The sequence below is a fragment of the Electrona antarctica genome (genome assembly GCF_951216825.1).
Source record: "Electrona antarctica genome assembly, chromosome: 11".
NCBI classification, from domain to species: Eukaryota; Metazoa; Chordata; class Actinopteri; order Myctophiformes; family Myctophidae; genus Electrona; species Electrona antarctica.
Window position 1 is genome coordinate 44433527 of NC_136792.1, and position 27832 is coordinate 44461358.

A 27832-nucleotide genomic window follows, 5' to 3' on the forward strand; every position below is an offset into this window, starting at 1 on the left:
AGAGAGTATCAACACTCCATAGTTTTCCATTGTAAACCAAAAATATTCATAATATTCCAAATTCAATCATTGTTTTCCAAAACCAATTTACAGTTGGTTTTGGAAAACCCTTGCCTATGGGCAATCAGTAGTTACAAGTTAGCTCTGGTCCATAGCCTTACTGTTCTTGCTGCCGTTGCATTAAGCCTATGGAACTGATTGGCTTCCTGCCTCGCATGAAATGCAGACCGCCTCTCCTCTGTAGCGAAAATAAAAATAATGTTTTTCCTACTCACCAATACAAAGACGGGTTGTGTAATTAGAAAGCCTACTTTCTTAGTGGAAGCACTCTGAGCCCCCCACCACACGTATAAATGCACTTTTTGGCCAGAAACAGATGAAACACGTGCTTGCGTCGCAGCGAGATCAAAGGGGGTCGTAAACTCTCCTTCAACGGATCTGCGTCAGACAACAGTTGTGTCATTGATGGTTCTCTTGGTGCTCTTATTGGTGATGCTTGGACTGGCGGTGGAGTGCTCCTCGCTGATGAAGTTAAATACGCTGCGCAGGGAGCGTCCCATGGTCTCCTTGAAACCCCGGCCAAGGCACACGTAGAGCAGCGGGTTGATGCAGCTGTTTAAGTATGCCAGGCAGATCGCCAGGCTATGGGTCAGGTATATGGTGGGCGCATAATCAGAGGTTGGATCGGTCTGCAGATATATGAAGTCCAACACGTTCAGAGGAAGCCAGCACAGGAAGAAGCTCATGGCTACAGCTACAATCACCCTCACCATGCGTTTGGTACGGGCCCCGCTGGACCTAGATGAACCCCCTGGCACTACCTTCTTGTACACCACCCAGTGACTGACCACAATCACCAAAAAGGGCAAGAGGAATCCAAACAGGAAGCAGAAAGAGGTGATGATCCAGGCGACGTTTGGTGGGGAGTACGATACTACGCACTCCCTCTTCAACTTGCCAGCTTTGATCTGCTTGCTGTACGTGAACTGTGGGATGCTGGCAAGCAGGGCCAGCCACCAGACACCGACACACACCACAGACGCATGTCGGGGCTGCCGGTAATTCTGACACCACACGGGTTTGATGACTAGCATCAGGCGATCCAAGCTGATCACCACCAGCAGCAGGACACTGCAGTACATCACCAGGAAGAACAGGCCCTTCACCAGGGTACAGGCCACTGCGCCGAAGTGCCAGTGGTCGTCGTGGGCCAGAGGCACCATGAGCAGCGGCAGCGAGAGGCAGCACAGGAGGTCTGCCACAGCGAGGTTGAGAAACCACACAGAGTTGACAGAGCGAGTCATGCGGAAGCCGGTCACCCACACCACCAGGGCATTCCCGGGAACTCCCAGTAGGAAGACCAGGCCGTAGCTGACTAGTAGCACTATCTGGATGGGTTGGATCTCAGGTCTAACGAAATCAGGAAAAGTGACATTAAAGTCAGTTAAATTCAAATTGTCGAAGTAGTTTTCGTCGAAGTAGTCAAAGTCAAAGCCTTCCATGATTTGGTCTGTGAAATTGAAGAAAGATTTGTTTGTTAGTAAAATGGCATGTCTAAAATGAGTGTTGTAGGTTTTTCATTTCATGTTTTTCAAACTTATCTGACTAAAGGCCTATTCATACTCCAGTTTCCGGTGATAAGGTGACCACCGAAAACTACAACATGACGTCACGCCGCGGTGATAAGCGACTCACCGCTCACAAATCTCTCTGTTTTTACTAACCTTAAGGTCACCTTATCACCTAAAACTGGAGTATGATGAATAGCTGGCCTTCAGTCCTCACTAATGTTAACGATTCCATGCCGTTACCATAGGGGGCGATCGTGAGGCCAGTGTCAGTGAAATGCGCGACATAGCCTAAGCAAAGAAGAAGAGCCACATCCGCCCGACCCGAAAGTGATAGCCTTCCATATCTGTAGTCTAGCCTCACTTAGCTGTGTACTAACTCGCGGACAATAAATGTTCTTAGCACGAGTTCGGATTAATGAAGTTTTATAAGGTCCCAAACATGGTACTTTATCCCATTTTGAGCAGAAAAAACACTATGAACTGCGTGCGCGTCCACGTGTACCACAAATTATCATGTAGGCTGTTTCTACAATGAGAGGCCTGTGGAGGCTAGCAACGGAAGCTAACGGAAGCTAACAAAAGCTAACGGAAGCGGAAAAAAGGTACCAATATTTTTTTTTAATATGTTTTAATCAAATCTCGTGGATGGCCCAGATGGTAATAATAGCTTTCCTCGAGATATCCCGTGGATGGCTTGGATTGGGTTAATATGATGGTTCTTAAAAACAAATAAAAATACAAATACAAGTTTGATTACGATGATCTAATCAATGACGATTTCACACTGGTCTCAAACATTTTTTTAATCTTTTTGATGCAACAACCCGTGGTACTTTTATGGCACACACATATTTATTTAATAACTTTATGTAGAAATATATTTATTATTGTATATAAGGTGGTTTGACGCATGTTCCACGTCCTAAAAAACAAATCCAGTGTCCCATGAGGCCTTGCGTGAATAACTACCGGTATACATTCATATCAATTTGAGTGATCTGAACTGGGAACACAAAAAAGGATCACATTAGTCTATCTTTACTTACTCTGCAAGATCTCCATCCACAGAGCTGATTGAAATTAATGATCAATGGCTCTTGACACTTTAGCATAGCCAAACTCTTGTCCTGTGTTTAATTCTGTGGGCTGCTGTTGCTGTTGTGACTTGTGAGTCAGAGTGTGACACCTGAATCTCTGAATTGGGATTACATGATGCTTGTTAAAGGGACACTTCACCCTTTTTGCAGGAAAGTGTTCTAAATCTTATAAAGGTCATTGATATATATTTTTTTTGCAAAAAGGGTGAAGTGTCCCTTTAAGTGCTTGATAATAATACTGATCATCAATTTCAGCTGTGTGGCGGGAGATGTTGTAGGATAAGTAGCAGCAGTAGCCTACTACTAGGTCGTGTTCCCACATTATTGTTGACTGATTTGATCCCTCAAATGAATTGAATGACTAACAACAGTAAGTGATGCATGGACACACACACACACACACACACACACACACACACACACACACACACACGTACAAAACATGGCTCTTAATAAAGTCATTACATTTACACATAGTAAAAAGTAAGAAATCCTGTCAACCTCTCAGTTTTCCTATTTAATCAGTAAAACAAAGGTTTGACAGTCCAGTATTTCCCCCCCTGTAAAGAATAATTACATTGAGTCTGTCATGCAGCAAACAAAAGACAATAAATTAAGTAACATATTTGAACTTACTGCTTCAAAGTCGTCTTGATCTTGGCTCCTGCACAGCACTACAGAAATAAGGAAATTGTCCCTCCTTTCAGTAACATTCATGCACGCACGCACACACACACACACACACACACACACACACACACACACACACACACACAACACACACACATGTGCGTGCGCACACTCTCTCTCTCTCTATCTCTCTCTCTCTCTCTCTTGCAGGATGTATTGAGTGATTATGCTGAATTATACAACAAAATGAAATTACTTAAGTGCTTTTATTCATTACGATACTTTTTCTGTGACATAGAATATGTTACATACAGCCAGGTCTTTCCTCTGTAGGAAGTTATCACAAGAAGCAGTGGTTTGCAGAGATTTTAGAAGAACGGCTGGGGCATCGTTACAAGTTACAACAACCCCTTTAGAAGAACGGCTGGGGCATCGTTACAAGTTACAACAACCCCTTTAGAAGAACGGCTGGGGCATCGTTACACGTTACAACAACCCCTTTAGAAGAACGGCTGGGGTATTATTGTTACAAGTTACAACAACCCCTTTAGAAGAACGGCTGGGGCATCGTTACACGTTACAACAACCCCTTTAGAAGAACGGCTGGGGCATCGTTACAAGTTACAACAACCCCTTTAGAAGAACAGCTGGGGCATCGTTACAAGTTACAACAACCCCTTTAGAAGAACAGCTGGGGCATCGTTACAAGTTACAACAACCCCTTTAGAAGAACGGCTGGGGCATCGTTACAAGTTACAACAACCCCTTTAGAAGAACGGCTGGGGCATCGTTACAAGTTACAACAACCCCTTTAGAAGAACAGCTGGGGCATCGTTACAAGTTACAACAACCCCTTTAGCTGATTTATAGTCACTGCAAATCATGACCTCATGTGGATTATTGTTGTTATTTTTTATTTTACAAAATGTGGAAGCATGCAGGCATATTCCATATAGAAGAATAAAACCATTTAATAACAAAACACTAGCATCACTAGTCCCCCCATTGGAGCTGACAGCTACCCGAGTTAATATTCTCTGCAGGTCAAAGTAGATGGTAAAGTGTGCATGTTTGTAAGATACAGCTTAAAGAACATCAAACTTTATACAAACTGCCCAGATGTTGGTGGTCAATTGGTCAAGGTCACTGTGACTTGACGTCCATCCTGGTGTCATGGACAGAGATATGTTGGGAACGCCTGGAGGGAATTTCATTCATCTGACACAAACATCCATTTGTTCTGAGTGATGGATTAGATCAGGGGTTTTCAACAGGTGGTCCGTGGACCACTGGTGGTCCGTAAAGGTATTGCATGTGGTCCCTGACCATGCATTTGGTACTGTAGCAAAGTGAAGATTCACGGAACAGTGCACTAAACATTTGTGCACTGTTCAATGGATGTATGTCAATGTTGTAGCCTTGTGTAGCCAGACTTATCTGCCTTTGCAATGCGCGCAGTGATATTTATGTGGCTACGCGAGGCTATAAATAAGGTTGTCAGTTACTGGGAAGAAAAGGGAGTTTGAATCTCAAGAAGGGTAAGTGTACCAGCTTGCCTTATTGCTCTATCAGTATGTATCAGTTAATCTGAATCTAATGGAAGGTTGGATACGGTAAGAGAATGGAATAAGGGTAATAAGGAATAGATCAGTGGTTCTCAAAATAATAAAATAAATTAATAAAAAACTCTTTTGGCTCTGGGCCACTTCAGTTAAATAATGCGTGGGCTTGATATAATTTGTTGCACAAATGATCGTGCAATGAATGAAATCAAGCCTCAACAGTCTAATTTTTATTAGCTATTAATTCAAATATTTTCTTAAATTGTATGGACTTTTGAAATACTGTTTTATTGAAACATATTTGAATACATTTAAAAAAGGCATTTTATTTACATTTCAAAGCATTTTCCCATGGACCACTTGCAGGCCTATTATGCCATTGACCACTAGTAGTCACCATCGGTTGAGAAACAGGCATGTATAGACATGGGATGCATTGCATAGCAAGTGTTAAGAAAGCACTAATCTTAGCCCATATCCCATCCCAACACAACAGTGATCCCCAGGTTGATTCTTAGTCAGGGTGGAAACCCTAGATTGAATACTTTATTAACAAGAAGGCACAGGTACAGTAACAAAACAATGCTAAAAGGATGTATTAATTATAACACAAAAAACCTAGGGGGCTTGTTTCAGGCACAAGTCAATACAAAAACTGCTACTTTGAGGACGAAACCACGAAAAGCACTAAGACTTGTTTACATCAGGGTCCTCCATTTTCAGAACATTTAAAGACGTACAAATATAGCCTACACTTCTATGGAAATACAGGAAATCATCATATGAAGAAAGTATAAAAGGGAAAGACATGTTCAGTATGGAAAAAGGGAGTGTGTGTACTGTGGGGCGGGGGGCAACTCTGACTTATATTTTTACGGGGGCTAGTTTCGTGTGTGTGTGTGTGTGTGTGTGTGTGTGTGTGTGTGTGTGTGTGTGTGTGTGTGTGTGTGTGTGTGTGTGTATCATGTAAAGTGGCGGCGTGTGGCTATAGGTGCATGTCAGTGATGTGGGTTTGTCTTAGTTAAAATACAATCTTAGTATGTTGAACATTGTTAGTTCCAAAATATTGTTTGTAGTTGTATGTGTGAATGCAGGAGATTAGATCAGAATGGACTTATTTATTATAAAAGCAGAGACAGAGCATTGTTATTTTGGGGGGTTCACTGCAGGGTGATCACAAAACAGAAGTGGTTTCACAAGTTCCATTTCAAGACTTGAGGAAATAGAGCACACCTCAGGATGTGTTCAGACTCAGAGTCAGACTGAAGAAAAAGTAAAGCTTTCTAGAATGCTTTATCAATGGAAAATGAACATTTGCCATGTTGGCTTGCCTTGTGGTGGACATTTTTGTCAAAATTCAATTTTTGCATGCAGGGTACAAAATGAGTGGACAATATTATTACCAGAAACACATAGTGGACTCATAATGCGCCTTAGTAAATCAGTGTCATACATATTCTGAAGAAAACCTGGAGACTTGACATTCAGTATTTGGGTATGATCAAAATAAGAACATTATTTATAAATTTGTGTAAAAAACGGAATATCTAAAATTTGCCACGGACAAGGCCAAGTACCATCAATCATCTGAAAATGAAAGACAAGATGATATCCTCTACCGCTCTAGCCTCTTAACAGTGGTATGGGCAGTGGTGGAAAGTAGCTAAGTACATTTACTTAAGTACTGTACTTAAATACAATTTTGAGGTATTTTTACTTTACTTGAGTATTTCCAATTTCCAGTACTTTTCTTCTACTCCACTAAATTTCAGAGGCAAATATTGTACTTTTACTCCACTACAATTATTTGAAAACTTTAGTTACTAGTTACTTACTTTATATATTATTATTTTTATTAGAAAACATACATTAACATACATTATTTAGAAGAAAAAAAGGACAGCGTACAAAACTTTAGTTTTTCTTCTTTCGGCCCAAGAAATTGTGTTTATTGTCATGATTTGTCAGGAGCTGAGTTGGCATTGTCCGAGGCTTAATTCAAGTTATTTTAATAAATACTTTCTGAAACGTCTCTGGGGAAAAATGAATGGGACATTCTGTTCGATGCCATGAAAGGGGGCGGGACTATAGCTCTGTCTGGAGGAAGCTTGTGTTAAAGATTATTAGGCAAGAGGCAGCAAAAGGAACAATTTAAACTGTTGCGGAAGGTTGAACCAGCAGTCTCCAGAAAACAATTTATTGTGATTGGTCACGTGATAAAGGTGGACCTTATTATCAAAGTGGCATTTATCAAATAAGTTAAACTATTCGCAATTAATTTTGAAAACACTTCGCTTGGCCAAGAAAACACACTGACCAGTGCCTTTTAAAAGCCTTTTGCACTAGGCGGACGCCATTTGGTCATTTCTCATAGGTTTTATTATAAAAAGACGGTGCCTAGGTATTTTCTTACATGCACTAAACTATAGGTAAAAAAAAAACAAAAAACAAGACGGCTACAATATTGCACAATATTGTAGCCGTCTTGTTTTTTTGTTTGTTTTTACACAGACATACAGGATATTTGAGTGCTGATAAGTAACCACTGTGAAGTTCGCTATTGGACACACCAACATGCAATGTTGGATTGAGAAATAATTTGTACAGAATGCTGATAAAGCCAGTTGCTTAACACACTGAGTGGGTACATGCTAATGGAGGTGTCTCCATAACCCTCGTCCTACTTGATTATATTATACATCAGATAACAGTCATGCTGTTACTGGTTCCCGTCGAACATCCCGTGCTCTTGGAGTTGTTATTGCTGATGCTTGCCCTGGCGGCGGAGGAGTGCTCCTCGCTGATGAAGTTGAATACGCTGCGCAGGGAGCGTCCCATGGTCTCCTTGAAACCCCGGCCAAGGCACACGTAGAGCAGCGGGTTGATGCAGCTGTTTAAGTATGCCAGGCAGACCGCCAGGCTATGGGTCAGGTATATGGTGGGCGCATAATCAGAGGTTGGATCGGTCTGCAGATCTATGAAGTCCAACAGGTTCAGAGGCAGCCAGCACAGGAAGAAGCTCGTGGCTACAGCTACAATCACCCTCACCATGCGTCTGGTACGGGCCCCGCTGGACCTAGACGAACCCCCTGGCACTGTCTTCGTGTACACCACCCAGTGACTGACCACAATCGCCAGGAAAGGCAACAAGAATCCAAACATGAAGCGAAAGGAGGTGATGATCCAGGCACTTGTTTGGGTGTACGATACTACGCACTCACTCTTGAACTCGCCAGCTTCGATAAGCTTGCTGTGTGTGAACTGGGGGAGGCTGGCAAGCAGGGCCAGGCACCAGACACCGACGCATACCACGGACGCCTCCCGGGGCCGCCGGTAATTCTGACACAACACGGGTTTGATGACTAGCATCAGGCGATCCAAGCTGATCACCACCAGCAGCAGGACACTGCAGTACATCACCAGGAAGAACAGGCCCTTCACCAGGGTACAGCCCACTGCGCCGAAGTGCCAGTGGTCGTCGTGGGCCAGAGGCACCATGAGCAGCGGCAGCGAGAGGCAGCACAGGAGGTCTGCCACAGCGAGGTTGAGAAACCACACAGAGTTGACAGAGCGAGTCATGCGGAAGCCGGTCACCCACACCACCAGGGCATTCCCGGGAACTCCAAGTAGGAAGACCAGGCCGTAGCTGACTAGTAGCACTATCTGGATGGGTTGGATCTCAGGTCTAACGAATTCCGGAAAAGTGACATTAAAGTCAGTTAAATTCAAATTGTTGAAGTAGTTTTCGTCGAAGTCGTCAAAGCCTTCCATGATTTGGTCTGTGAAATTGAAGAAAGATTTGTTTGTAAAATGGCATGTCTAAAATGAGTGTTGTAGGTTTTTCATTTCATGTTTTTCAAACTTATCTGACTAAAGGCCTATTCATACTTCAGTTTCCGGTGATAAGGTGACCACCGAAACATGACAGCACGCCACGGTGATAAGCGACTCACCGCTCACAAATCTCTCTGTTTTTACTAACCTAATAAGGTGGTCACCTTATCACCTAAAACTGGAGTATGATGAATAGCTGGCCTTCAGTCCTCACTAATGTTAACGATTCCATGCCGTTACCATAGGCGGCCAGTGTCAGTGAAATGCGCGACATAGCCTAAGCAAAGAAGAAGTCGTTAATGTGAGTATAATTCAACTTGTTGAAGTAGTCTTTGTAATCAAAGCCTTCCATGATTCTCTGTCAAATTGAAAAAAGATTTGTCAGTAAAATGGCATGACTGAAAGGTATACAATTACATTACATTTTTATCATTTCTCTTAAGTGAAAGGCTTACCCTAATGTTCACTATAGGATGGTGCCATTTTTCGCTCTATACTGTATGAGTATGTCTCAGAGGCAGGCCATGTGGATTAGCCTGGTTTATATCATACTGATATAACATGGATTCACTTGCGCTTCCTCCCCGTATCAGTCTGGACTTTGTCCCATAGGCAGCTTGAAAAGTGGCCATAAATTTGCCTTAGTTGACACCATAAAGTTATAAAGGATAGAGGACCGGAGTGACAGCCCCGCCCCTCAGTTATTGGGAAAATACATGCACCTGGATGGACAAACGTTTTTTTTACCAGCACAAAGAGAACACCTCAGAGAGAACTAGATAAAGTGTCCCTAAAATAGGCCAATGTGAAAAGGTTGGCATTTCTTCTTACGCCTTTGATGGCAATTGGATGATTTGAGGCATTTTGTTCCAATAATGTGTTTAGCAAAAATCCACCTGTTGGTGGCGCTAGGCCACCAACACCCTTTTCACAGGCCAATGTGAAAAGGGTGGGATATATTCCTCAGCCTAGTAGGAAAGTCTGTGAAAGATTTCACGTAAATTGCACGCTGCGTTCATGATTTGAGGCTTTTTGTTCAAAACGGGCCAATCCTGCAAACTTTGAAAGCCAATGTTGAAAGCCAACTTTGAAAGCCAAAAACATACTCTGCCTTTGGCCTGGTGGAGACAACAATACCATAAGGAACTGAGAAGCTGTTGCTTGTGTATCACTGCACTTTAAATGAAATAAAATATTGAAACAAAAAATTACATTGATTTGATTTCTTTCGCCTGCAGCCATAGTCTTGTTGACTTTTGTAGAAATGTTTGGAATGACAAAAGAGCCACAACAGATAAATCAATTCTGTAGCAGAAGCAGGTACATTTTCAAGCTATCAAGCTAAGCCACAGATGCAAAGTAGAGAGAAATGACACAATCCTATAGTAAGGACTGGCTGACCATATATTGTCAAATATATTGTCAAACTGTCAATGTATTGGTTACCTTTCTCAATAGGTAATTTTACATGAACTAAACACTATACATCTGTGCATGTAGTGATAAATACTACATTTGTGCATGTAGTGGCCATAATACTGCAGTTGCCTTACGACATAATGGGACTGACAGTCCCATTATGTCTCAATAATGTCTCTCCCACATAAAGTCACTACACATTTGGGCTTTAAAAACAATAATGTAATAGAGTCATAGAGCTAAAAGACAACACATTCTTAATGTTTTAACTTACTTCAAAGTCGTCTTGATGTTGGTTCCACACAGCACTACAGAAATTAGGGAACTGTCTTTGTTTTCAGAAATATTTAAACATACGCATGCACACACGCACACGCGCACACACGCACACACACACACACACACACACACACACACACACACACACCCCCCCCCCCCCCCCCCTTTGGTATTGCTCAGTATAGTCACTGAGATATAGAAAGATGTGTTTACAGATAAAGAAACCGCTGAGAAGGTACTTCTTTGAGAGGTAATTTCCCCACTTATATGCTAATATTAACATTGGCTTCATGGAGGCGGCCAGTTGACCTCCCTGGAAATAAAAACGTCTGGGTTTCCGAGGCTAGTTGACCTTTGACTCAGACATAACCTTAAACAAACCAGATTTGCCCATATATAGGCAAGACACTATGACTCAGACAACCATAAACAAACCTGATATGCTATATACTGTAGGCATATATGGAGATATGGTTTGCCCAGAGCCACAGTTCTGACCGCTATGCAACCTATTATGGTCATACATGTGCATAATTATACAAGAATAGGACCAACCGACTTCAAACTCTTTGCATGCATCGGCAAGGACTCAAGGGAGTGCAGTTGTCCAGCATCGCCGTAATCGGCATATAAGGTGTTCGTGCCGCATAGCTCCGAACTCTAGATGTGCGGGCTGCATAGCGGCCCGACGGGGAAGTCAGACCTGCATGGCCGGTTAAGACTCACCTGTGCTGCGGGTTAAAAATCAACGGTGGCTCCCGACATGCGTGGCGGGTTACAAACAACTAGTACTATAGGCAAGGTCAGGCCTGGGGCCCGAACAGTCAGGCGGCCTTTTTAAGTATAAATAAACTGTTAATTCAAAAGTTTTGCTTGCGCTCTATGTGAGCACACGTGAAGGAGGAGTTTATTATGCTGTTGGATGGAGGCAGTTATTATGCTGAATTATACAACAAAATGAGTTGAATAAGTGCTTTATTCATAATGATACTTTGTTCAGAAGTCCATATTACAACATTGTGATAAAACAGGCATATAAATACACAGAATCTGCCTTATAGCATACTCAGTGTCGTACTGTAATACCGGTTGAAAGTCTGAATTGTATCATTTGCTTTAACAATATTTAAAGAATACCGGCCTTGTAGTTTGTACCCTCGCCAACAAAAGCAAAACTTTCAATAAGCCTAAAGTGTGAAGAATATATTTTAGGACACAGTTACTAACCATGTGGAACTACATGTTTTATGACAGGAAAATAGGATGGTTATGAATACAGTTATTGCAGAATTATGAGTCCATATCCCATGTTGTGGTAGAGATACAGTATATTGTGACAAAACCCTTAAGGCACTGACACGATGAATGTGTCAGTGATGCTGTCATGGTGTCAGGGTGTGTGAGGAAATGAGAATGAAAACATCAGCAATATTTGGAAAAAGCAATGGCAAATGACTTTCATAGTATACACATAGTGTACTGGATTTCATAGTGTGTGTGTGTGTGTGTGTGTGTGTGTGTGTGTGTGTGTGTGTGTGTGTGTGTGTGTGTGTGTGTGTGTGTGTGTGTGTGTGTGTGTGTGTGTGTGTGTGTGTGTGTGTGTGTGTGTGTGTGTGTGTGTGTGTGTGTGTGTGTGTGTGTGCGAGTGCGTGCGAGTGCGTGCGAGTGCGTGCGTGCGTGCGTGCGTGCGTGCGTGCGTGCGTGCGTGCGTGCGTGCGTGCGTGTACGTACGTGTGTGTGTCTGATAAATGTGTGCATGCATGTTCATAAGGTTTGTGCGTTTCCTGACAAGAAGAACATTTTCCTCTGACTTTAGATATGCATCTGCACAGCTAATATGTTCCCCCGCCCACACACACAGTATGGATTTAACATAATACAGATAACATCTAGAGACCAATAGTTCTCAAAGTGTGCTTGGGGGCCCCTCGAGGGGGTTCCAGGGTGTTAATAGCATCAACTAAGATCAGTTTAACCACTTTAACCCTATATATACTGTGCAGTACATCGGATATTTGAAAATATCTGATCTGCAAGCTCGGGTTTGTAGATCTTTAACAACACACATTTTAAAAACACAAATCTTGTATTCACGGTCCCTGGCACAAAACATTTTTAGATGGGGGGTCCACCACGGCCAAATGACATTTCCTTGACCTGAAAAGGTTTGAGGACCACTTATCTAAAGACTGCTGCTATATCTGGTCATTAGGATATGGGATCTACTTCATGAGCGACCATCGAGCCCACTAGTGTAAGGAGAGTCCTTGGTGCCTCAGCAGAGGTGTTGGGATGAAGTCAATCACTTTAGGGCCGGAGCAGGAGGAAGGGTTGGGGTGTCATCTCTAAATGCATCAGACTGCAGGTCTACAGAGGGGAAAAACAGAAAAACACCCTATTTAACCATAAATCTATATTTCACTTTGCAATAACATTTTCATATTTTACACTTACACAATAGCAGTCAACCATCAATGCAAGAACAGAATCATCTGAAGCTGTAGCTGTTTACACTAGATAAAACTCTTTAAAAATAGAAGAGGGAAGCATGTTGAGGGAAGAGAAAGAAAGAGTAGTTCATGAGAATTTAAAAATAGACACGAGTTGAGTAACAACCAGTGACTAAAGAGAGCCATATGACATGAGAGAGCGCTGTCGCCTCACAGCTAGAAGGTCCCAGGTTCGATTCCCGGGGACACTGTGGGCTCTGGGCTCCTACGTGTCATCAGCGCCCATACCCTAGGGTTGGCGAAAGGGCCTTTCTGTGTGGAGTCGATATGCTCCATGTGTTCCCTAAGGTACAGTTGGAGGCCATCGATATTGTCCTTTTCTTTTTGCTGAGGTTTGCGTGATCTGCGCAAAAGGACAGTTAACCCATTTTGGGCGGGAACCCCTTTTGGTGTTTTAAACATTATGTTATAATTTAGCTATTGAAAAATAGCAGATCTACAAGCTCATAGCGCACCACCGAGTGGCGCGCTATGAGCTTTGTAGGTCTGCTATTTTTGAAAAATCGTGAAAATATTTATTTCAGAAAACTGGAGGATTTAGAAGATTTTTTTTTAAATGTTGAGGTCAGGCCTAAATGGGTCAAATGATAAGGGACAATATCGGTGGCACCCAACTGTAGGTACCCTCACAAAAGAACATGCAGTAATCCTGGTCTCTATGCTGCCTCTGCCTTGTCAGCCGGGAGCCTGGTGGAGGGGAAAGGAACTGCAATTACGTGATCCTTCCACACGCTACGTCCTACCAGGGAAACTCCCCCCTGTCAGGTGAAAAGAAGCGGCCTGCTCACTCCTCATGCATTGAAGGAAGCATGAGCTCAGTTCCGGGCTCTCCTCAGGTTGGCAGAGGGACTGTACAGTGACTAGGATTACAGCTAAGGCAATTGGCAACGGGTGAAAAATGTGTTTACAAAATCGTGGGATAAAAATAAATATACCTGTGTGTACATAGACATATATACATAGACGCCCCTTCCGGCTCTGAGGCGTGTGTCAAAATTGAAGGCACTATTTTCCCGACATTCCTTGCGAAGAATAGCGGAAGCTTGTCAAGCTTCCGCGTGCGTAACATAAGTCCCGGAAAAGACGCGCTGTGATTGGCCAGTAGTCATTTGAGTGACAGCGAGAGACATGGAGGAGTCACATGAGTGATTGGGCAGCATTCAGCAAATGCCTTCAGCACTTCTAAATAATAAAGCTGCGGAGAACTGTTGCTTTGTGTTCACTCTTTAATGTTTTCTGTTAGTAATCTAATCCCCCTGGCTCTGATGTTGTATTGTTAATAACTTGTTGTTGTTTGTGTTTGTTTGTTTGTCTTGTTTTGTATTGTAATGTATACGGTCATGACTGTTATAAAGATTTGTTAAAAAAAAAAAAAAAAGCCTTCAGCACTGCACTTCTGCCTTCATTGGGATACACGTCGCTCCAATGAACTGCAGCGGCAAATGAGGCATCTATTTCTTAATATCTATGTGTGTGTATATATAAAAAATAGAAACCTGTTGTTGCTCTTTGGAGTGCCGTGATTTTTGTACATTTTGTACAATATATATATATATATATATATATATATATATATATATATATATAGTAAAAATGACAAATACGTGCAGGATATAGCACATGATGACATGATTATATGGGCACATTTCCTAATAATGATGACTCAACCAGGCAAGCTGGTGATTCTAACTGCCTTTTCTGTGGAATTTCCATTTTCAACATTTTACTATGTCATTAATATACGTTAGAGCTGTAAAAAAAAAGTCCCCCCATTTTGTGTTTCCCAGAACTGTAATTATGAAAAAAATCATTAACATGGTGAAACACATCTTGATGATGTCATCAACATGTGTTTCACCATGTTAATGATTCTTTTCAGACCTCTAGTTCTAGGAAACACAGAATGGGGGAACTTTTTTATTATTTCCACACAACAGCTCTAAGGTACATTAATGACATAGTAAAATGTTGAAAATGAGTGGAATGCCCCTTTAACCTCAGACTTCCCAGTGATTCTGATAACATTGACGCACTTCCATGGAACAGTGCACAAAGGTTTAGTGCACTGTTCCGTGGAAGAAAATACAAAATCTTCACTTTGCTACATTAGACCTGTACGTGCCCGTCGGGCCATCGGCCTACTTGAGAACGATGACACTTGGGAACCTAATAATACCCGTTGTCAGTAAAGTTCAGTACTCACTAATAGGTAGGTTAAAATACATACGTTTGCTTTGAAACATGAAGATATTATGATCATACGGTGTGACACTAAATCATTTGGTGTGACGTTCCAAATAGTGAAAAAACATACCTTTATTAATGATGAAACCCAAAAATGTTTATGGATTACATAGAAAATAGTATCAGGAAGAGTCACAAATATTTGTGTCATTTTATAGAAAGGTTTGTGCCAATACATATCAAATATGTTGAAAGACCTACAACATGGGCCTCACATTGAGTGTTGATTATGAAAATAATATACAGATTTAATTAATTTTCACAAAACTATAGTGGATTACAGGTTAGTTATGATAAAGGACTTTGATAAAGTGAGTAACTTAAGAAAGGTGTACTCATTTTCATTTTATAAACAATATATTGTCATGTCACAATGATGATTTTAGTACAACAAAATGCTGAATAAACTCTGATTCCAACAAAATATGTAAAAAGAAAATGTGTTTCCATAAAGATAAGAGTGAGTAGAACAAAAGTAAATCATTTTTATGCCTGTTATTTAAAAAACACCTTTTTCTTGGTGTCACGTCACTGACCCATGTGTCTATGGAGTTAAAATTACTGTAATAGACCCCCAGGTGTGGTTATAATATTCAAATATGTCTTCCTGATGAGCATGTTTTTTGGGGGAGGGGATCACGGCACTCCATCTTTTTTTTGTTTTTAAGATATTTGTGTGGCTTTCGCCTTTATTTGACACGCAGTAAAGGCCGTCGGGATCGGGAGTCGATCCCGCGGCATACTACGGCACTTCATCTTTAAGCTTTCTTTATACTGAGTTAACTCACCGATGAGTGTCAGACTTGGCTGGTGGTTTAGGATGACTGAGGTGTGTTCCTCGGCCTCTGCCACTTCGTCCTCCTCCTCTCCCCAGTCGGCGATGTTGGCCGGGGGGATGCACTGCTCCAGGAACAGGTCCTCGTCCTCAAGGTCCACCACGTTCTCTGGAGGCCAGCGCAGCTCTCCGCTCTCCACCTCGCTCACGTCCGTGGGCTCCACCACGATGGACGGTAGACGCTCCTTGGCGTTGCCTTGCACGTGCACGAGGCAGTTGTCGGAGCACTCGATGACCATAGGGTCAGGGAAGATCTGGATGATGAGATGAGATTTACATTGGGCATCATTTTGGTATTGATAGAATACCAATTCACACAAAAACATTGTTAATTTGGGCATAGGACATGAGAATAACAATATTTCTTCAATGTAGATAAAACGTATACCAATACCTAGTGATGGAACTTACTTGAAAGGACAACATATTGTCTTTCCTGTCCATGTCTTCCATGTATTCTTGCCCAGTCATCTCCATCCCTCTGTAGATGAGACAAGTGCACAGTGGAGTTATATAAATACTTAGATTCAATATTTTTACAAGAGTTGTTTTTATCCATCTATCCATCTTCAACCGCTTATCCATAGTCGGGTCGCGGGGGCAACAGCTCCAGACTTCCCTCTCCAGAGCAACATTAGTAACTTCCTCCTGGGGGATCCCGAGGTGCTCCAAGGCCAGTGTGGAGATGTAATCCCTCCAACTGCGCCTTGGTCTGCCCGGGCATATCCTTACCGTAGGGGGAACTGCCCATAGATCCTAAGTCCCGTTAGTCCAAACATGCATTACGGTTGGCGAACATGCACTGCTCCCGTGCTTGCGGTTATGTTTAGGTTAGGGTTAGAGATATGGATGGTAATTTCGGAACAATGAACCTTCTGACTAATGACACGGCACCCCAGGGCCTCCATAGGGAGATGTTCGAGAGGCATCCTAACCAGATGCCCTAAGCAGGCTCCTTTCCAAGCGAAGAAGCAGCGACTCTACCCCGAGTCTCTCTCATGTGACTGAACTTCTCACCCTATCTCTAAGGGAGATGCCAGCCACCCGTCTGAGAAAACTAATTTTGGACGGTTATATTTGCGACGCTATTCTTTCGGTCATGACCCACACTTCATGACCATACGTAGTTGTCATGAGTTGTTTTTAGTTCCTCCAAATTAATCTCTCTCTCTCTCTCCCCTGTCTCAAGTCTCAACCAAATATTTGGTAACAGATGTCGGTATCATTCACCCTTTTTAAGTATCATCTGTACTGATCTATTTGCATCCTTCATCTGTAGCTGGATTATTATTTTCTGTTTCACACTTGTGTGTGCGTGTGAGTTGTGTGCGTGTGTGCGTACACACAAACACACAGAGTTGCATGTGCCCCAGATTAGAATTTAAATCGAATTTGATCATATCAACAAGGATTACGTCCTCACTCACCCTAATTTAATTCTGTGGCAGACAGATAGGCAGAATAAGGTCTGCTTTTAGCTTCCATCTCTTAGTGTAAAGGGGAGTGCATCTTTGTAACCAAAGCATTTGAAAATCCCAGCTCAGCTGTCTACCAGCCAATCTCAACAGAACAAATCACTTTCACAAAGTGCCATCTGACACATTTAGTGAGAAGCACACAGGCTGTTAACATTTTTACACTTTTTTTTTCACAGTTTTGTTTATTCAAGATTTCAGGGTATACAGTAAATCAAATAATATGACAGTTATATGTGACACACCCATACGGAACATACCAAAGAGATAACATGTACATATAAATGAACATTTTTACACTTTAAACATTGTATGGAAACTCCTCACACTCTAAAACACAGTAAACTCAGAAAAGGTTTATGTGCAAGAGAAAACAAAGCATTATACATTTGTTTTTTGGTGTTGGGTGTGGCATGGTAGACTGTAGTAGGCTGGCTGTTGACCTAGCTCTGGTCCATAGCTCTAATCTAATGTGTTGCATTTAGAGCTATGTTGTTACCGATGACTTCCGGGGCTCGCATGAATGCAGACCAGCCTCTCGTCTTTAGCGTAAATAAAAAGAACGTTTTTGCTACTCACCAAAACAAAGGCGGGTTGTGTAGTTAGAAAGTCTACTTTCCTTAGTGGAAGCACTCTGAGCCCCCCACCACACGTATAAACGGTACTTTTTTGTCCAGAAAGGGATTGTTTTTCACCAGAGGAAAAATATTCTCTATGAGGGTTTTCTCTGGGCAATATCGGTAGAGGGTGCAGTGGAGTAACTAAAAGTATTTTTTTCCGGTGGAAACAAAATCCCCTAACATAGCTCTAAATGCAACGCATTAGAGCTATGGACCAGAGCTAGCTATTGACCATGAATAAAACCTTTCACAGAATGCATTGTCTTCTATAGACTGTCAAGGGGACATGCAGGGGATTAATAGTGTGAAATCAAATGTACTTTTACAGGTCTATTGCTCAGCACTTTTACAGTGTATAGGAGGTCCCAGAGATAAAGACCCCAAATCGAATTGGGGCTCATTGGCCTAATGCCTATCAAACTGGGGTAAATTAAATGTGAAACTGTTGCTATCAGTGCTGCTCTAGAATAGATGACACTGCCACCCTGGCATGACTGACACTACAGTACACCAAAGTTCACTTTGACACCTGAGCCTGTGACCTTTGTCCGAAGGTGTCTGTATGAACCATGAGAAAGACACTTTATGTCTGAATGGAATCCTAGAAAATAAATGCCAGTGATGGCCCTTAGCAATTCGGTGCCCTAGGCAAGATTTCCCGAACTCACAATGTGTCGTCATGGGCGTACCTGTGTACCTGTGCTTGTTTTTGTTTGTTTCTGTCTCTCACTCTGTTGTCTGTCTTCTGCCTGTTGTCTGAAGCACTATATGACCTTAATTCGAATGGTCAGCGTGGAGATTAGTGAACTTGAAGTGAACTGAAATGAACCAAACTGGACTCTACCTTTAACAGAGTGGCACAGAATGTCGATCTTCTTTTGAGTCACACCGCGCTAGCTTCTTTGTACGACACGTGAACAATTGAGTACCACAGACGAAAAACAGTCTAAGTCCAAATTTCAGACTGACCCCTCCATGAAAAGGCCTTGTTGTCCTGAACCCTTATCTATCATTTATATATTATGGATCAATAGTGTGGACTTAGACTGTTATTCGTCTGTGGTACTCAATTACTAAGCCAGTGTGTACACTCGACTGAACAAGCATGCCCTGTTCACATTGAAATGGGATCGGATTTGGGAGAGAGGCAATCATTTTGGACTAACTTGTTGTGCTGTGTATGTGAGACTGTCAAACTAAGCTGTGTGTACTGTGTGCCACCTGTGATGGAAACATTCAGCCACCCGCTGCTGTTATAATGTAATGGCTTAGTCAGATTGTAATCCCCCTGCATGCTATAGCCACCTGCGCCCATCCCCCAGACTAGAATCTACCATAATCAATCATTTTGTGTGTTGCACATTTGCAAAACTGACATCAGTCATTAAATAGGTATAATAAGTACAAATACAGTAGGTGTTAAAGCGAGCAAAGGTAGATAAATGACAATAAAACCTAAACGCTCCCATTCTATCAAGCTCATTGAATGAAACCTATTCATTGATTTCTTACAAAACTACCGTAATTCATAAAAGGGATATAAGGGATCATAGTTTCAATGATGAGGCTGAAAGAATACATGAAATAAATCATAATCCCTTTGGGGTCTTTAGCAGGCCAGCACATTCATTTTCACAGCGACTGAAATGTGGTTTCTTCCAAAATGAAGTTGAAATCACCCTGTGTCTCTCCATCATAATCTGCAAACAAGCTTACATTCCTCTATTCCCTCGGAAATAAAAATGAAAACGCATTGATGAATAAATCCAATTTCAGACAGCCACCTGGTTGCAAAACCAGGCTTGAGTTGTCACTGGGCCACTAACGCCGTGGGATTAGGGACAGGAAATTGGGTTAGCCGACAAAGGTGTTGGAAACCACAGCTAATACTTTGGATCACAGATAACAAGCTATCTGACAAACATTTCCTTTATGCAAAATTGCAAATACACATTTTCCTTTTTCCGTATGACCCGGGTGGAAATAAGTGACGTTTCTTGCGTTAATCCCCCTCCATCATGGATATGATGGAGGATATCTATATGATATTTCATTATGTAATGTGTAGGCCTACAACTGAACTACCAATACAACTAAAAACATAATCCCCCACCACCCAACCACCATCCCCTACCACAATCACATTTCCACCTAAAAAATTAAAGTGCCTGAATTTCTTCTTGCGATTGTTTAAAAAAAGAAATCATATAATTTGTTAGATATTTTCTCAAATGTTGTTAGAAACTAAATCTGAGACATGAATAAATTGACATGTAGGCCTAAAGTTGGAATTGTTAGGACTTAAAAGAAAAGGAAAAAAACAGTATTCAGTAGTAAGCTTTGAGGTCCCCAGTGTGTCTTCAACAACACTTGACAGTAGTGTCTCACAATTCACATCGTGGTCAGAGCTGATGCTGACCTGCAATTACCCCCTCCTACTTTAAGGAGACCAATATGCCAACTTTTAATCACACACACACACACACACACACACACACACACACACACACACACACACACAGACACAGACACAGACACAGACACAGACACATCCACACACTGTCAGATTATCCTTCACCCAAATGTTTCCTTTATTTGTCTTCTTGCTCTGTAGCTTGATAGCTACTGCGGCTAGTACTCGCATGCACTAAAGGCGGACCCAATATGAAAGCCAGCTAAACATTCTTTCCCATGAATATATGTGATACATACAATTCCTGTTGTGTTGCTACACAAACACATAGACCTCGCTCAACAGCTCACTCAGATTCTCTGCTCAAATCGAGAGTGTTGTGCGTTGTGTTGAGTTGTCCATTATAGTGGTATAGGCGAAGTGGTGTGGCTGGAAAACAAGCCCTTGTTAAAATGAATCTCTCACGCACGCACGCACGCACACACGCACGCACGCACGCACACACACACACACACACACACACACACACACACACACACACACACACACACACATGCAGAGAAGGAAGCACTGCACACACACACACACACACACACACACACACACACACACACACACACACACACACACACACACACACACACACACACACACACACACACACACACACACACACACACGCACTCCACCCTTACCCCTCAGTGGTGGTCAGGCAGATGTCTTCCCCATCCTCCTGGTGCAGCATCACCGTGTGGAAACAGGGTACCTCCACAATAGGTCCTACATCCGAGGAGGGCAGAAGAGGGGGGGTTGCAGGAGTTGGCATGCAGCTCCCACAGCCCTCACCCTCTGCAGGACCCTCATCAGAGAGACCGGTGGCCTCCAGGGCGAAGCCTGGACCAAGGTTGTTCTCCTGGGAGTCCTGGAGGACTCAGCAGAGGCTCAGGAGGTGGTCTACTCCGTGTGTCAATGTTTAGCCAAGATGCCACCTCTCTCTCTCTTTGGGCTTAGATCAATACTGGTCCAGCCGCTCAGCAGACATGAAGGATACAGGACTTCCAACCAGACCACATGCTGCACGCTCTTCCCTCGATACCCAACTTCCTGACTCCTCTCCTCCTCTCTCTCTTCCCCTCCCAATCTTTTCGTCTTTCCCTCCCTTCTCTCCCTCTCTGCCTCTATCACTCCCTCTATCCTTCTACAGCCAGCCCCACAGGCTTTGGAGAGAAGTGGGATTAGCGTCTCTTTCGATTACGTCGACTCACTTGCTGCCGTCAGCAGCCGGGCCTGGCTGCCCTGCCCCTCTGCCGAGCCGCCGGCAATCTGTGGAGGCTTGATACATCTGTGAGGGACTATGAACAACCAGGGCACGCAGATAGAAGGGCTGCACGATTATGACTAAAATGATAATCCAGATTATTTTGTTGAATATTGTAATCACGCAATGGTCACTGAGTTGGCCATTTGAAGTGTTAAACACAGCTGTATCACTGAAAGGTTTGGTGGTTTTGCGGATCCGGGTAAAATGTGATTTTTAATGCCTCTGGTTGCAACAGCATGTTTGAAACTTTCATGATTGTGAAGCCTAAAATCTCTAGTTAGTTGTGATCCCTTGCATTGCTGCTGGCCTGTAGTGGAGAAGATGGGGTGGGCAGGAGGGTCAACCCACCAAGGTTAGGGACCGCACTAGAAGGCCCTCCTTTTCAATACTTGCCTTGATTTTATTTATGATGAGTAAACTGATAGGTCATTCCAGACCACGTGTGGTTACATGTGTTTGGTCCGACGATTCATTGATCCGATACCCCTAACCCCTAACCTAACCATAACCGCAAGCACAGGAGCAGGCGCTAGTCCGAGGTGCGGACGCATGTCGAACCAATGCTCCGTCGGACCAAATGTGACAATGGACCGTTATAACATAACATAACATAACATTAATTGAGTGTACGGTAGGCTGTGTAGAGATTCTCTGTGCCTGCATGAAGTTAAACAGTGTACATGGAGCTGTCCATGCTGCTGGCGCACACTAGTAATCTCTAAAAACAAACACAAATGAAACGCTTCAGCTGTGTTTACCTATGAATATGGCTGCTATGAAAAGGTTCTGTTTGTCTGTCACCTGATAAGATTGCAGGCCATCCTCATAGGTGGGGACTGGGAGGCTAAATTGGCTGAGGATGGGTAAACTCCTTCCTTATTTCCTATTAGTGCACCTATCTCCTTTTGCCTTTTCTCTGTCTTTCCTGCTCATTATATCTTATATCTTTCATTATTGCGAACGCAGTGATTGCGAATGCAGTGAGCATTTACTATGAGACCCAGCAGATCATGTCTGTCTGTGTGTGTGTGTGTCACGCTGTAACACCACCCGCTCGCCACCAGAGGGCGCAGCTGTATCACACACAAAAACACACACACATGCACACACACACACACACACACACACACACACACACACACACACACACACACACACACACACACACACACACACACACAAACAACTTAACTTAATTAAAAAAAACTTAACTTAAAAAAAACTTAAAAAGAAAAAAAAAGAACTAAAAAAAAACCTTAAAGTACGTAATTTATTCTAATTGTTGTTATTGCAATTTACGAGCTGCGTTCGCTTCCCGCGTTCGCGCGTCTTACTTGTCTTCTGTCTTTGCCTCCCCAGTATGTTGTTACCGTCATTGGTGGATTTGGATTTGGGCGATTCAGGGAATTAGCCGGGGGATCAAGGGCTCAGGGATGGTCTGGGGATATATATAAATATATATATATATAACAGGCAGGGGCCATCGCTTAATAAACTGAGTGCTGGCAGCACGGTTTAATCTTTTCTATACGGTTTATTATAGGCACAGGTCTAGCTTCTAGGCTACAGGTAGTTGGAATACACAAAGTGTTAACCTTAAAAAACTGTTAAGAAACTTAATATAAACCAGTGATTAGAATTAGAATAATTAAAACCAGTGATTATTTTATATATTATTTTGTACATCATTTCAAATAGATCTTTGTTTGGTGCAAATGCACTTGACCTGCAAGCGGCAGATATCGGACTGACTTGTGCCTGAGTCCTCATCGTGTTTGTGATCTCTAGGTTTCCACAGATCATGGCAATATACTGTGAAAGTCATCATCTATTATCTTTCTATCTGGTTCCACAGTTCTGGTTTCATTTCCCTCTTTACCTATAAATAAAGTGTGTGGGTGGCTGTGACTGTCCCTCGTACTAGCCCTCCTCCCTGGTGTGTGTGTGTGTGTGTGTGTGTGTGTGTGTGTGTGTGTGTGTGTGTGTGTGTGTGTGTGTGTGTGTGTGTGTGTGTGTGTGTGTGTGTGTGTGTGTGTGTGTGTGTGTGTGCGTGTGCGTGTGCGTGTGCGTGTGTGTGTTGTTTTATTTTTTGAAGTAAATGCTTCATCCATAACTCTCACATTCTAAAGCAGAGCCCACTGGTGGTGACTTTCAAGTGAAGTGGTCAAAAGGGGAAGTTGGGTGACTTTAGAGTTTAGACCAATACAATTTGCCTCTTACATAATACTTTGGTCTGCAGAAATGTTAGGCTTAAGAGTTGGTTTAACTGGAATGATTAGTTGCTAGCTTCCTATCATGTTGCTAAAACATTTGTCCAATAGTTGATATCAAACAAACTCCAACAATAGAAGAAGAAGAAATTTTTAGGCTAAATATAGACCTATATTTAGCCTAAAAATGTCTTCTTCTTCTTCTATTCTTGGAGTTTGTTTAAATGTATGAAGTGTATTGCTGAATTTTCCTAACTCTGAATGGAAATATTTTAGTTTTGTTGGTAGGCTACATGACCACATGGATTTAATAAAAGATGTATTTCCCAAAACCAGTTGAGAAACAAATGTAATCCCTTGTGAACTGCTTCTTACGCTGTATGAACCCCACACATTTACAAGAATAAGCACAAGTAACAATAAAGGAAATGGGGAAATGAATACATGGGTCCAAAATAAAATTGCACGTGTTGTGAGTATTATAGTCATCCCATCAAGTACTTATTCAAACGTCAGTCCTGTTTTCAAAGTCTTTTTATGTTTTATGTTCACCCTCAGGCATGAAGAGACTGGATTAGAGACTGCATGCACAAATTGCACACGTTGCACTGGAACAGCTCAAACTGGAATTGTAAGCATCACTTCCTGTTCTGTCCCCCAGAATGTCATCTTTCTGCCCTGCATGCTTTCAACACAGCTTCAAAACAGGTGCTGGTGATGATCTTGCAGCAGACATTTATAATGCAAGTGATCTGATATTTTTTTCCTTATTTGTAGGACATGCTGCCATTATAAGTACGGTAGTCTTTCTTGAGCACATTATATTGTTCTGTGAGTGTGCCAAACTTGTCAAAAGTATAGCCAATGCAAATCTGTATAAAAATAAGTAGTAAAGTAATAAGTAGTAAATAAACATATTTGCAAATTGTAATTTGCAGAGAGATGATGACTTTATAACCTATGACAAATGCACGCGCTGCTCTAATTCAGTCCCAGCAACCCGTAGAGGAACATCTTGATGAGATCATAGCCTAATGAGAAGTTCACAAGTTTATTTTTGCCTCACACAGTTGAGTAACAGTCAAAGCTGCAATTAATTTAGATGAGATCTCTTTTCCAAATAAAGTTTCATTACAGCATGAGACAGAATTTTAGTATTGTTGTTTCATCACAACAATGCATAACACTGAAAGAGAAATAATGAGACAGAATAGACTAATTACGCTATAGTGACAGAATTAGACAAACAGGCGGATGGAGAGATAATCACGTTTCTGTCATCACAGTGTTTCTTTTCAGGGTTCATACAAACACATTCAAACGTAAAGTTTCAAGTTACTTTTTTTTTCTTTTTCTCCATACGGACATTCTGACATAAAGCTTATTTTTCAGGGTTCATATTACAGACACATTCAGAAGTGTATTTGTGAATGATTTGTTGTGTTGAGATTGACTGGTCGACAGCTGGGATTTTCAAATGCTTTGGTTACAAAGACACACTCCCCTTTACACTAAGCGATGGACTGTAAAAGCAGACTTTATACTGTAATGCCAATCTGTCTGCCACAAAATTAAATATGGAAGGTGAGAAAGTACATATTCCATGTTGATATTATATCCATCTCATCTGACTTCTTGAATGTTAATCTGACACACACACACACACACACACACACACACACACACACACACACACACACACACACACACACACACACACACACACACACACACACATACACACATAAATAACCATATAACAGCAGTAGCTCAGGGAACTGAGGAACTTAGAGAATCTGAATAATGACAGATCAGAATGTTGCTTCACAAGTTTGATAGTTTCACCAATCACCAGATGTTCTATCATTTTCGGCCAACGCCGATTCTGTACATTCAGCTATGCATCACTGAAATGTTTGGACATTCCTTGCTGGGTTCTATAGACTACTCAAGAATGTCATTCTTGAATTTAACCTTTGTTTCCTAATATGCCTATATTGCTATACCGTCAGAAAAAATGTGAATCGTTTTACTAACTTGTCACCAGCGCAACAGAGCTTCTTAATAGATTTGCTTTGGCCCCATAATAATTTAGAAAGATGAACAGAAACCCAACTATTTGGTCTTTCTCACAAAACTTACATTCTTGTCATGTTTTCAGTGACTTAATTGCTGAACCTTGTCTGAAGTTTCATAATTGAGGTTCATGCAACAAACCAGATAAACTACTCATGCATTGTGTCCAGTGTCCACTCCCTACCTGTGTATAAAGAGGTAAAACAAGGCTGAAAATTCACTCTTCTGCAAGGCTGCAACCGGTAAGGACCTCTGTAACCGATAGGCTGTTAAATAGAATCATGTAAGCATTAAATGATAGTTATATATCATTAGGAGTAATTGTAATTAGTCTATGTGTACAATACTAAAATGCTAGTGTTTGTTTTAATCTACACCAAAGGGAGGCGGTCTGCTCAATCAGGAAAATTCAGCTGGTGGTAGATATGGTGTCTATAGCATTTTAATAGACCCTCAGCGTAGTCCTTGTTTGCATTTGAAGCAGACATTTAAGCATTAGAAGCATGCAAATACGATTTTGATAAAATGATGTGATTGCAACATCACCTTGCAAAACACTTGACAGATTTGGACAAACTTTTTTTAATGTTTATGTTATACAAAAGATATAGGACTAGGCTACTTCTGGCCGAATTACTGAAACTATTCACTGAAACCATGACATGTATATTTCCACCCTTAGATGTGTATCGTTCATCAGACATCACAACAATGGATCCTCGTCGTGGAGATACACCTGATGTGACACCTGGTAAATAGATAAATAAATATTAGTAATAACTACTAGGCCCATGTATTGTCGATCTTTTACCAATAGTTAAATAGATTGCTTACTTCTGGAATGTCATATAATGCTTTATTATAAACTCAAACATGAAATATGTAAGTGAACATATATAAGAGTATGACTTTTATTTTATTCCCATCTTTAGATACTAATAGTATCACAGTAGCCAAAATATCTTCTCTCACGTTTAACTCTTGCCTCTATGATCTTATAGGATCATAGTAATGTTGAATCCTGAATGAATATGATCATCTTAATCTATCCTTTTTCATGTAGGCCTAATGACGATCTCTTGTTTTTCCTTCCACAGCTGCAGGCAAAGTTGTTGTTGCCTTCACAGCCAAACTGAACCTCTCAGACAGCTATCCATGTCACAGTGGCGTGCTTAAATTTGCCAATGTGCTTGTCAACGAGGGAGCCGGATACAGTCCCGACACGGGCCTCTTCACCTGCCCCCGTGAAGGTTTCTACCACTTTGCTGTGCACGTGTCCGTGTATGGAAGGGCTCAGTGCAGCATCTACAAGAATGGCGAGGCTGTCGTCTCAATATATGACACCAGTCTTCCAGAGAAATGCAGCCAAGTGGCCAGCATCAGTAGTGTGGTGCGGCTCTCCCAGGGAGATGAGGTTTGGGTTAATTTATGGGGGCCTGATCGACATGACATCTTTGCATCAAAAGACAACGACTCTGTCTTTGTTGGGTTTTATTTGGGGTGATCTCATGCCTGTGGTGTCCCTATCTATGCAGTCCTTAGACTGGCCTTATTTTCTGCATAATAGGCCTACGACTTGCACAGCCTCGATCTAAGTCTTCTCTAAGGGCCTGTCAACAATACATAAGTCTACAGTACTTTTGGGTAAATAATAAAGCTGAATCGAATTTAAGTATTCAAATTTGTTTTGCTTTTTAACTGAAATGTATTGCTATATGTGAACTGTGAAGCCAATA

General features: G+C 41.9%; 4 protein-coding genes across 4 annotated transcripts; 1 reads left to right on the forward strand and 3 right to left on the reverse strand.

Annotated features, from left to right (window-relative positions):
• Positions 1–443: 443 nt before the first annotated feature.
• Positions 444–3319, reverse strand: LOC306932924 (C5a anaphylatoxin chemotactic receptor 1-like; the record flags this gene model as incomplete). The annotated part of the gene is made up of 2 exons (XM_079514897.1): positions 3305–3319; positions 444–1510 (listed from the first exon to the last, which is right to left on the reverse strand). Exon 2 carries the CDS (start codon positions 1500–1502, stop codon positions 444–446), a length of 1059 nt encoding a protein of 352 aa, XP_079371023.1. The 5' UTR covers positions 1503–1510; positions 3305–3319.
• On the forward strand, positions 2933–27832 carry LOC306932788 (complement C1q and tumor necrosis factor-related protein 9-like). The gene is made up of 3 exons (XM_079514714.1): positions 2933–3038; positions 26779–26847; positions 27194–27832. The coding sequence occupies exons 1-3, from the start codon at positions 3026–3028 to the stop codon at positions 27598–27600; spliced, it is 489 nt and encodes a 162-aa protein (XP_079370840.1). The 5' UTR covers positions 2933–3025; the 3' UTR covers positions 27601–27832.
• LOC306932925 (C5a anaphylatoxin chemotactic receptor 1-like) lies at positions 7446–8631 on the reverse strand (the record flags this gene model as incomplete). The annotated part of the gene is made up of 1 exon (XM_079514898.1): positions 7446–8631. The coding sequence occupies one exon, from the start codon at positions 8629–8631 to the stop codon at positions 7561–7563; it is 1071 nt and encodes a 356-aa protein (XP_079371024.1). The 3' UTR covers positions 7446–7560.
• On the reverse strand, positions 12096–21628 carry lbhl (LBH regulator of WNT signaling pathway, like). Its single transcript, XM_079514308.1, has 4 exons — positions 21185–21628; positions 16393–16462; positions 15935–16235; positions 12096–12759 (listed from the first exon to the last, which is right to left on the reverse strand). The coding sequence occupies exons 1-4, from the start codon at positions 21313–21315 to the stop codon at positions 12695–12697; spliced, it is 567 nt and encodes a 188-aa protein (XP_079370434.1). The 5' UTR covers positions 21316–21628; the 3' UTR covers positions 12096–12694.

What these genes read in the sequence shown, in the direction of transcription:
- LOC306932788 (XM_079514714.1), top strand. An exon ending in TACACCTGATGTGACACCTG is followed by an intron (nt 26,848 to 27,193) that starts GTAAATAGATAA and finishes TTCCTTCCACAG; the next exon opens with CTGCAGGCAAAGTTGTTGTT.
- lbhl (XM_079514308.1), bottom strand. Translation starts at nt 21,315, where the DNA reads ATGCCAACTCCTGCAACCCCCCCTCTTCTGCCCTCCTCGGATGTAGGA. An exon ending in TGCCTGACCACCACTGAGGG is followed by an intron (nt 16,463 to 21,184) that starts GTAAGGGTGGAG and finishes TCTCATCTACAG; the next exon opens with AGGGATGGAGATGACTGGGC. An exon ending in ACAATATGTTGTCCTTTCAA is followed by an intron (nt 16,236 to 16,392) that starts GTAAGTTCCATC and finishes CTCATCATCCAG; the next exon opens with ATCTTCCCTGACCCTATGGT.